The 11425-nt window shown below is 31.7% G+C and overlaps 1 protein-coding gene across 3 annotated transcripts in view; it reads right to left on the bottom strand.

Annotated features, from left to right (window-relative positions):
- Positions 1-788: 788 nt before the first annotated feature.
- The window catches only part of LOC145668378 (uncharacterized), a 226390-nt gene continuing 215753 nt past the window's right edge, over positions 789-11425 (bottom strand). For all 3 annotated transcript variants that reach the window (XM_081736162.1, XM_081736163.1, XM_081736164.1), the window contains exon 4: positions 789-5029. In XM_081736162.1, the coding sequence (XP_081592288.1) occupies positions 4494-5029 (536 nt within the window). In that variant the 3' untranslated portion in view covers positions 789-4493. The remainder of the gene's footprint in view (positions 5030-11425) is intronic.

Genomic DNA, 11425 nt, shown 5'->3' with positions numbered 1-11425 from the left:
TTGGATGAGAACATTAGTATATTATATAAAGAAAGTTCAAGCACTGTTTAAAGGTTCCGTGCTTTTCTCAACCCATGAACTATTGGATGTGTATGTTTACCTCATTGCAAAGGGACATGTTGTTTCTTCAGCAGTGCTAATTTCAGTAATAGATTTTAAATTTACTTATAGTTCCACTCCTACTATGATGACACAGTTGACACAGTAAGTATTCAGAAATAACAGAAAAAACTTCCACTTTTTAAATTGCATTTGTATGTTACCTAAAAAGACGAAACGATTTTGAAAAATCAATAGTAACAAAATCCAATAATTGTGCACTCTTGATATACGACGCAAAACAAATTGTAACAATTTTGTATTATATTCCGAGTTCGATCTCCAGGGAAATGCATTGAAAGTAACAGAGAAAGGCCCACATATTGAATCTTTACCTATTCTCATTACTAAATTGCAGAATAAAATGTACATAAAATTTGAAGAAAATCGAATAACCATGTAACTACTGGTTTGAATGTTTTAAGCAATTATTCCCATTGTCTTTTTCATTGGAAAAATATCACTAACTGCTTTAACTTATTAGAAAAAGCAAACAATGGGGAAAAAAACTGTTAATATTGCGACAAAGAGAATATATATATCATTGCTTTTAATTTCTTAAAAAAGAAATTGTGCATATGATGAGTTTCTTATGTGTACTCTTTTTTAACTTTTTTTTAAACCATATGACACAAAACATTAGCGTACTATTTTGTGTCATATATCATTTTTTTTTTTTTAAAAAAAAAAAGTTAATGTAACTAGAAGCCCAGGCAGAGGTGCATCCAGCAAGTTTTTCTTGGGAGGGCCTTAGGCTTTTCCAGAAGGGCCGGAGCGTTACATACTAAAAGTGACCCGAAAGTCCTGCTTCAGAATGTAAAAGAATTAATAACTAAGTCATCATACATAGATTTCATATATTATATATAACATTATTATTATTATTATTATTATTATTATTATTATTATTATTATTATTATTATTATTAGTTGAAACATAGGTTTTGACACACAGAAAAATTAGAATCACAGATTGCAGGAAATATGTCAATAAACTATTCATAGGAAAAGAAAAAAATATATATATTAGAAAATACATTTTTTTGACTTTGCCTTTATGTGTCTAAATAAAAGGTACGGACAACCATAGTACTGAGCTTTCTCGCTTTTATTTCTTAAACTAAAATATGTTATACTACAGTTACACTGAAACATTTGTAAAATAACGAACAACGTTATGTTTTCGGAAAATTTCGTTAGAAGAAAATTCAGCCTCAAAAGTAAACTACCGTTTGTGGACTTTTTAGTGAGAAATGACTTTCATGTAGGTCTATTAAGAGTTACTTATGAAACATTTGTTAATGAGATATCAACAAAATCGCCTGAGTTGTATTTGAGTATATAGTAAATAGTATTAATAATAAAAAGAAAACTGCCTTCTTAAACATTTTCGTGACAAGTGATTTGCGTAACACTATAGAGTTATTAATGAACAAAATAGTCTTAACTTTTTTTGAAAAGAAAAACTTAACGATTCTCTCGAATTCGATTTTTTTTAACGATCACAACACCTCTTCTATCGTCGCTCGAAAGAAAAAAAGAGAAAAATCGAAGAAAAATAGTATAGCAAGCTAATAAAATAGCAACTATGTGCATCCTTCCAGTTATGTAAATGGGAGTAACAAAGATAACGATTAATCAGTATCAATGGGGTATGCCGGGGGCTGACTCGACTCAACTCCTCCCCTCCTTAATACAGTGATATCGAAATGGGTTCATTCATATAGAATGTTCCATTTTGTGAATTTTATATAGACATGTTACGACTCTTTTATATAGTTAATTTTTCACGAAAAATAAGCTTCACACGACAGGTTTAAAGAAAAGCTTACTTCCAGTAAGTTCTTTCTTAACCCTACACAAGATTTCATGTAATACACTGTGTTCTTATAGTTATGTATTTTAATCTTCTTCAACTCTTTATCGTTACCATAGGCATCAAAATTTACCATTTGCTGGTACGTATAAAGAACGTTAAAGAAAAAATGAATGTTTAAATTATTATTATTATTATTATTATTATTATTATTATTATTATTATTATTATTATTATTATTATTATTATTATTATTATTATTATTATTTTGCTTCAATTTAGACGTATTGTCAGCGTGCGTAATCTCGGTTTGCATGATCCCAGATTCTATTCTCACTAGAAGCACTAAAATTTTCAGGTATTGATAAAGCATCATGCGGCAATTGAGGAGCTATCTGAATTAAGCGACATCGAACTGTGATCCAGAAAGCCAGAAATAATAAAATCTGGAACAGATGCGCTGCAACTCATCACCCAGTTGAATGAAAGCCAGCCGGCTGGTCATAGTCTTCCACAGCTATAGCGTGAGGAAGTTTAATTTATTTCTTTTTAGCAAATTTTATATTTTAATACTGAGTCAAATTTGATGCATAAACAAATAATGAAAAATGAGTAAACATAGATAGCAGCGTTTTCGACAATTTCGTTTCTAAAAGGAAAAAGAATATCAATTTTTACAATATTCAAATTTCCAGTTTTATGTTTTAAACCTTATTCTACCTATCTGAAGAATGGACACTTCTATTTGTTCTATTATAAGCATTCATTTGCTAAATAAACACCTAACAGTCGAACTCCATTTGGAAGTACCAGGAAATCGTTTGAGTGGGGCTAAACTCCTCCTTCCCCCCGTGGGTACACCCCTAAACCAAAGTCAACAACAAAATATGTATATAACAATAATTTGGAGAGTTACAAAGAAGCAAAGTACAATATAAATTTGAGCTTTAAAGCAATGTGGTACTTAGAATATATTTCTAGGACGCCACTGATTATTTATCAAAATATGTAGCGATAAAAAAAAAGAAAAAAAGAAAACTAAAATACACTTTACAAAAGTTTCCATCGAACTTTCATATTCCCCTTTATCTTTCCGATATTTTGAAAATAAATATATTCCGATAATTTGACAATAAATAAATATATAAATTACGATAAAGCGACTTTACACTTTCCCTTAAGGAAATAAAGTCTAGTAGCTAAAATGGCAAATTGCAACGGTACATTTGCATGTGACTGAAGAATCATAAATCACTGAGATATTACATACTTATGTCTTTAACAACATTCTAATCCAGAAACATGATAACGGCTTATAGAAAATTAACTCTCGGTGTTTACTATCTACTTACAAATGCATACTCATCTCTTTTAGTGTCCCTGAGAAGTTTTAGTTAATGAGAAATTCAGACTCTCAAACTCCTATGCCTAAGTTCATCATCAAGGTTACAAAGACAGATTAGATTTATGTCTAACGTAACATTTCATTAAATACATTCCGTTATGAAAAGGAAAGTATTTTATTTGTTTTTGTTAGAAATGATTTTATTTACTATTTCACATGTCTGTTACAAGCAATCTTTCCTAGTTATTCTTAACTTTGAAATGTGAGCTCGACGATAAGGTTAGAAAAAAAATGAGCATTTCATCTTTAACGAAAATTCTTAGGAACGTTAAATTTGATATTAATTGTTCCGTGTGTATTAGGATTGAATCATTGGTATAAATCATTTCAAAAATCTTAAGAATATGAATCTTGTTTACAAATTCTGGGAAAAGAAAGTCATTGACAGAAAATAGCACCAAGAAGGTATGTACTTGGTATATCATCATTATAAAAGAATACTACGGACATAACTTGTTCATATCTCATATGAAGCGATTACAATTTGGATCTAGACAGTGTGTGGTCAAAACTAAATATTTGAAACCTTTTGGAAGAAGTGTTGTGCTATACTTTAAATACTACATTTTATTCACTCTTGCTTCAACAGAGACTGTTCTCTAGGATACCCCTGCCACAATGGGCTTTAAATATTCAAATACAGGGAACGTGAAAATCGCTTTACTTACTCCATTAACGACCTTTAAAATAGTTTATAGCAGATACTTAACACTGGAATTGTATCGTTACTTCAAACTTTGATTTCGCTAAAACTTACAATAAAAACAGTTGACTACAAACAATGCATACACCAAATTTTCCGTTCGCATACATTTAAATCAGCAATAATATGTTTCGGCAGAACAGTTTTGTACGACTAACAGAATATGAAGATCAAACATTACGAAATTCCTCCCTCAGGAAAGTTACTAAAATATTTTTGCTCGTAAGTTATGTTTGTCCTTTGACAAGAGGCAAAACTACACACAAATGCTTAATATGTGCTCGACCGTTCTGAATAGTACTATTACTACTTGATAACTGTTCTTGAATACTAGCAAGGAATTTTGGATTTGGGCGACTCTGAGGGACGCATTGGTCGTATCGCAAAGAACTATGGTCCCTGGAATTGACTAGTGCTTTCAACTCAATTTCACCAGATTTACTTACTCTTTTCCTATCAACTAATTGTTGTCAGAAAAAGCCCGGGTTGGTATGTTCAATAATACAGCGCTTACAATACTTTTTAACAGCACGATACCCTTCTATAGTTACTTGGCAATCTTGGATATTCAACTGTTGAAGTCCCCGACAATAATATGCAATACACTGGATTCCTTGATCTGTGACCATATCGCAACTTTTAACACTCAGTTTTTTCAAATTAGGGCAGCTTTCTGCAAGCACTTTAAGTCCGTGGTCCGTTACATCACATTTTCCTATATCCAATGCCCGAAGCCGAGGACAGCTTCTTGCCAGAACAGAAAGACTGTCATCGCTCACAGCTTCACATCCACGAGCATTTAAATATCGTAGTTTATAACAATGCCGCGCAATTTGTTTGAGTCCGGCATCAGAAACCTGATCACATTTGGCCACTGATAAGTATCTTAAATTAGGTCCCAATTTGGCTAATTCATACATTCCAAAGTCCGTCACTTGCACGCAGTCTGATACACTTAGCTCACGTAACATCACACAGTAGCTTGGCACACACTTAATACCAGCATCTGAAACGAAGCGAAAATAAACTATTAGAAGTCGATGTATTATCTAGAGTTACATTTCTTACATTGTAAATACAAAATGATAAACATTCTATTTGTATTGTATGCGGTTGAATAAAAGAATGTCATGACATTTCAATCCACCAAGTGCTATGTCTGGCGGACTACTTGTAGCCGCGTTCGTGTGATTGATACATTGACTTCTATTAACGTTAATCTCCGGCTTTCTAGTTCGAAGTTAAGTTACCTCTTAAATAACTTCTCAACTGCTTAAATACGCTGAATAAACACCGATAAAACTATTAAACTGAACTCAGGAATACGTCTAAATATTTATTAATACCGAAAGTTTCCACGGGAACACCCATATTTCAGCGACTTATTTATTCACGTAAACACATACTGTTGTTTCAATCAAAATCACAATACACTTGAAGCCCAAATAACTAATTGATAAGAAACATTGTGTGTATCTGAAGCGGTTGTATTCATTACAAAATATCCATCATGCTATGATTTATGTATTTTGTTTCCAGAATGTTAGAGGTAAGCTTACCATTCCTGAAATCATTTTTTCATTATGTAATGGCAGCCATGAGAAAACCTATTGGAAAATTTCGGCATTAATAAATATTCAGACATATTCTTGAGTTTTAATTTAATAATTATAATTAGAGTTAAAGGAAAAGTGCAAATTTCAAATATAAATATTCATACAAACAGTACCAAAATTAATTACATCATTTATAAGGACTCAAAATGCACCGTTGTATTAAAATGTCTGCCTAAAGCTAGGTTGCCATGTTGCAAGAATCTTGTAGCTGTCATTGAAAAGTCTTGCAACCCCATCTTTCTATTTACTGTTTACACAGTTACAACTTTCTGAAAGCAAGAAAGATATCTCCACCCATGCAGCACTGCACTCTAGTGGACATAGAGTGAACATCCTCATTAAAATCGTATTTTGGCACGCTTCCCCTCTCCGTCCAAAAGAATCCGTCATTTCGGAAGCTGCGAAACAGTTTTTTCTTTTTTCTTTATGACAATGGGAGGGCGACAGCAGGTAGCAAGCAAGATGACCCAGAAAGTTATACATGGTTTAACTCCTTGCAAGATGGGGAAAAAAATGTTGCATGCCCCTTTCAAATACATGGAGAAATATTGTAGGGTTTCATTTTTTTTCTTAATGATAGCTACAAGATTCTTGCAGCATGGCAACCTGATTTAAACAAGTCCCAGGAAACAATTGATTTTATTTTTTCCTTCCTAGAATTCAATCTGAGGCACGTGAGGACAAACTTCGAGGAACATAGTTTGAGAAAAGATGAATATTTTCAAATTTCGTTAAATAATGAGTTACTCCAATTTTTTTAAAAAAAGAAGAAAAATAAACAATAAATTGTAAGATATAAACTGCTGAAATTTCCTCTCATATTTATGCAATGATGGATGTGGCACATTTACACTTTTATCAATAGCAAGTCCAAAAACAATTATTTCTATTCACTTGCTTGCTTGTAATTTTAACTTAGTTGTTTGGAATCCACCTATTGAAGAAAAATCACGAACATTTATTTCTGAATATGTTATTAATTATATTTGTCTATAAGAGAAGGCACCATGCCGTCGGGTGAAATCATACAAGACAAATTAACAAAACTATTCACACAAAGCCACCATAATACTACGGTCAAAAAGTGCTAAGTGGTCTAGCTTTTGATCACAGACATATATGTAAGATGCGTAACGTTGTACAACAATGATCCCTGGAATTATTCTTTCCCACAAAAACGGCTGCAGCACAGATTAAAACGACGTCTCGACATAATGAATGTGTGAAACGAAATTGTTGAGTTAATAAACGCATCCCGTTTGGAGTGGTCTTTTAAAACGAATACAAACTAATTAAGCCTATTAAAGACTGTCTGAGAAAAGTCTACTCTTCCACTTTGTTTTTAGAATTTCTTGAATACTTCAAATAATTATGCTGGCTTACCTTTACAAGGTCAACAAGGATGACTTATGGTCATGAATACGAAGCTACCAAATACGCGAAATTCACAACACAGATTTTTTTTCTTTTTTTAATCTTTTACATTGCTTTATCCTCTTCAAGAGTAAACATGTCGCAGGATGGAAGTATGTGTTCAAATGTTTCAAATTATTTCTGAAATTTTTCGAGATGGACCAATTTTCAGTGCTCGAGTTGATTTGATTTTTGGTTCGTCCTTATACATAACGTAATAGTCACGTGAGTTCTGGATATACATTGCGGATTATTAATAAAGTTCTATATTATAAATACACTGCTTTACTTTTATTTTCTGTCTTATGTTTTACAGATTTAAAGCTTATTTTGTTGTGTCTATAAGTCCTGATTAGTGAAAAATTCCTACAGATTTAGTTTTACAACTACAAAATATAAGGCATTAGTTTGATCTCAGTTTTAAAAGGTCAATAATACAGAGTTCGTATGCACTCTCCAAAACTTGGAACTTTACAATTTTGTTTCAATTACTGGAATTTTGCTAGTTTTCCGTATTTTATAAAGTGAGAGAATGCAGATAAGTTTTTTTTCTTTGTTTCTCGCAAAAATATTGAGACACAGTACGTAGCAAATGATTTCAAATATAACTGATTTCAGCTACATTAAAATTCGACAGCCATTAAGTTGTTCTTTTTATTGTATTTCATTTAAAATTCTTCATCCCAGGAAGGTAGTACAACGCAATGATTCTACGTTTTTCTTTGTTGCTAATATTGTATATATACATATATAATACATACATTATATACATTATAATAATATAATTATATTATATATTATAAGTATGTATATTAACGTGTGATGAAGATTTTTTCCATGTTGAAGGGTGTATTACAGTTGTAGTTTGCTTGTCAAAAATCTGTATTGTACAGTGTAATTACGTAACGTGTTTATGAATATATATATATATATATCAAGAATTTACAAACAAATAATATTACAATGTATAATTCAAGAATGAAACATATAACTAATCTGTGATAATTGCAGTTAATTTTTAATCTTTTATAATACGAGAGAATCTACACTGATTATGATGGAAGATGTACAAAGCTAATTTAGTGGAATGACACTCACTGGTTACTTTCGAATTGCTACCCTGCTCGACCGATTGCGTACATGTATGAAAAACTGCTACCATATCATTTGAATAATAAAATAATTTAATAAGAAAATATTTATACTATAAAATAGGATGAATTTCAATTATTGAAAATAAAGTTAAATACAGATGAAAGAACGAAATTTTCATTCGTTGTACTTCAAAGTTCAAACTTTGTTGAAAATGAAACGTATTAATGCATTAAATAGAGAAAAGGGAATGATTAAAATGAATTTACTAAGACTACTCTAGAACAATCGTGAGATTCTGAATGTACTAAATGAAGATAATTTTCACCTTACCCTGAGATCATTAAAGAAGAAATTAATGTTTGCAATTTTACATTTAGGAAATGCAAAGCAAAAGGCAATAATGAAGTTTCGAATACATAGAGGCCTAGAATGTAGGAATATCGATTTGGATCACTTTAGGCAAGGGACAAGGCTACGCCTGGATCTTTATATGCACTTATTTTGTGTCGATGAACACAGCACAGGACGGGAGGAGAGGAAATTCGAACTTAGCATCACGCAAAAACAGTCTAATCAATTTGGGGCTTTCTCGTCATAAAACAAGTCTTTCAATCCTGAAAATTTTACGTATAGGTTACTGTATTTATTTTGTCGTGTGGTACGGGCATATGTGTATGTATGCGTAGCAAAATTCAAATATGATACTCATAAGGATTCATTTCGGCGCGGGAGACAAGAAAAAAAGAAAAGAAAAAGAAAGAAAAAGGGACTGGGCAAACTTAAATTTCAAATTCAACAGTGTAATGCAAAAATTATTCTTCTGTTTTTAAATATTCTCGGTACAAGAATAGACCTTCGGCTTGGGAAAGTTCATAGCCTTATATATTCACATCAGCACGGGAGCCCCAAAAATGTAATGGCAAAAAAAAGAGGACAAAATTTCAAATTCAGTATTACCACATAAAACCGGTTTGACTGAATTGTTTTCGTCTTATGTTTGAAGCTTTTTCCTCCTGGGAAACGCAAATAATTTATAATAAATGACTACCAGAGTCATGTTTTAAGGTATAAAAAACGGATAAATTATAATTGCAATTTGTTCCTTCTTCTTGGAGAAAAAAAAAAAAAAAAAAAAAACAGAAGGATGAATCTGTTTCTGAATCCAGAATTAACAGTCAGTGCGGGAGAGACGGCAAGAATGTTTTGATTTTTTTTTCTGAAACTGACAAGCTTATCTGCGCCTATTGTAAAGATGAAAGGCGGTAAAGAATAAAGAATACACCACAGCATATTCTAGGTACACTTCCCTCTTGTATTACGCGATTAATTCGTTTTCAGAAATGATCGGATAAGACGAAAACGCGTAAGTAAACCGTACAGGCCATTGCAAAATTATTGTTGAATGAGGGATATCTGTAATTAGCACGTTGAAATTATAACATTTAAATCATAGAGTACAATGGCAAACTTACAATGTATTAAATGCAACTTCTTTATATATTTCAGAATTAATTCTTACTATGTGATCTTTGCTTGGTTGATCTGGCTTTCAGAACCATCGAAACAACTTCTGTGATTTTATAGTTTCTTATCACAGTTTGATGAAGTTTAAGTTTACTGTATATTGAGTTTGGCTCAGAGAAACAAACAAACAAACAAACACAAACACACACACATATTATATATATAATTTCAGACTGTTAATATTAATTAGATATGATATTATTCAAAATAAATAAAGTTTTCTGCGGAAAATTAACTTTGGAAAACATTTCTTCAAACGGAAACTAAGCGGAATGATGGTTTGATTGGCAATCACGTTGTCCACTATACCACGCACACCTGAAACTTTCAATATAATTAATAAAGAAAAAGACATGGCATGACACTTCCTTATACAATTACTGCCGGTTAAGAATGTTAGTTTAAGAGAAAAGAATTCAAAATATAACTAATAAAACAACCAACTAACCGACAAAGACGCAAAAACAAACATTAGCCATACAGTGTACAGTTCATTTATTTATTTATTTTATAATACATTAAAAAAAAAGTTAATCACTTGAGAAAACGTATCTCGCATATTCCGTGCTGCTAGTAACTGCATTCATCCAATTGGTTCTAACGACAGATCACGTGACATGCATAAAAGCAATTTCGTTCTTTGCGTGCGTGCGGGCGGGCGGAGCTGGTTGTCTTCTAATTATACGATTAATTGACTTGCCGCCACTTGTACAGATCCCTTATCAGCAATTACTTGCTAACCAGACGATAACTTCTCATTTCCTGCTCCATGCACAGAGTACAACATACCCCTCCACCCCTTCCAATACTGCTATATAATACTACAGGTGGAGAAAAAAATCAGTTTATATTAGGACAAACTTTTGTCTAGCTTTCAGAAAAGAAAACCTGTGAAGTGGGAAACATTAGAAAAACCAACGTGATATAATATTTCTTTTCAAGATGTAACAGAGAACATAGATATCTATATCTTAACATGGAATCAATGCAGTTTTTCCGTAGTTTATTTATTTATTTAATGTTCAACACAACAGGTAAATGCCCAATTAGTGTGTTGAAATATTACAATGCATTTTTACATTTATATATATATATTGGACAATTTGTTTTAGAGTGAACATATTCTTAAGATTGGTAACTTCAGCATTATATTGGTCCTAGCCTTTCTGCAAATAGAAGAAATCTGTATTATTAGATCTAGTTCTAACTGAAGGAGAACATGGAAGTTTAATGTCGATGTAAAGTTTGAGGAATAGAATTCATTTCGACTTACTTTTTGGAGGCATACCAGATCGGCAACATTACACCTTTATTCTAACGAGAAAATATGAAACTTATCTACCAGTATAGTATAGTTTTCAAGTGCGAGACAGTATATCAAATACCTAAGAAATTTTGATTGAACTTTTTCAACTTGTTGGCGATACTTTTTTGTGAGTGGTTCCAAATTACAACAGTATATTCCAACTTGAAGCGTACATATAAATAATACAGTTTCAAGAGTGTTGCACTATTGCTGAAGTTCTTACCACTGCTAATTATCAATCATAATAATTTAAAACATCATGAGTGACGTTTTCGTTGTGTTTAATGGAGTTAATTTTGGGTCAAATGTAACATCTAGATTTTTAATTGTATTAAGTCTGCTTATAGCAGTATTACTAAACCTATAATCATATTTGAAGGTATTTTTGTTTCTGCTGAACGATACACTTGTTTATATTTACTCCAAGTTTATTGACTGAACATCAGTT

This window comes from Thermobia domestica, chromosome 13, assembly GCF_964235325.1.
Source record: "Thermobia domestica chromosome 13, izTheDome1.hap1.1, whole genome shotgun sequence".
In the NCBI taxonomy this organism is placed as follows: Eukaryota; Metazoa; Arthropoda; class Insecta; order Zygentoma; family Lepismatidae; genus Thermobia; species Thermobia domestica.
The sequence above is the reverse complement of the archived record's forward strand: the minus strand, read 5'-3'. Positions and strand labels throughout refer to the sequence as shown.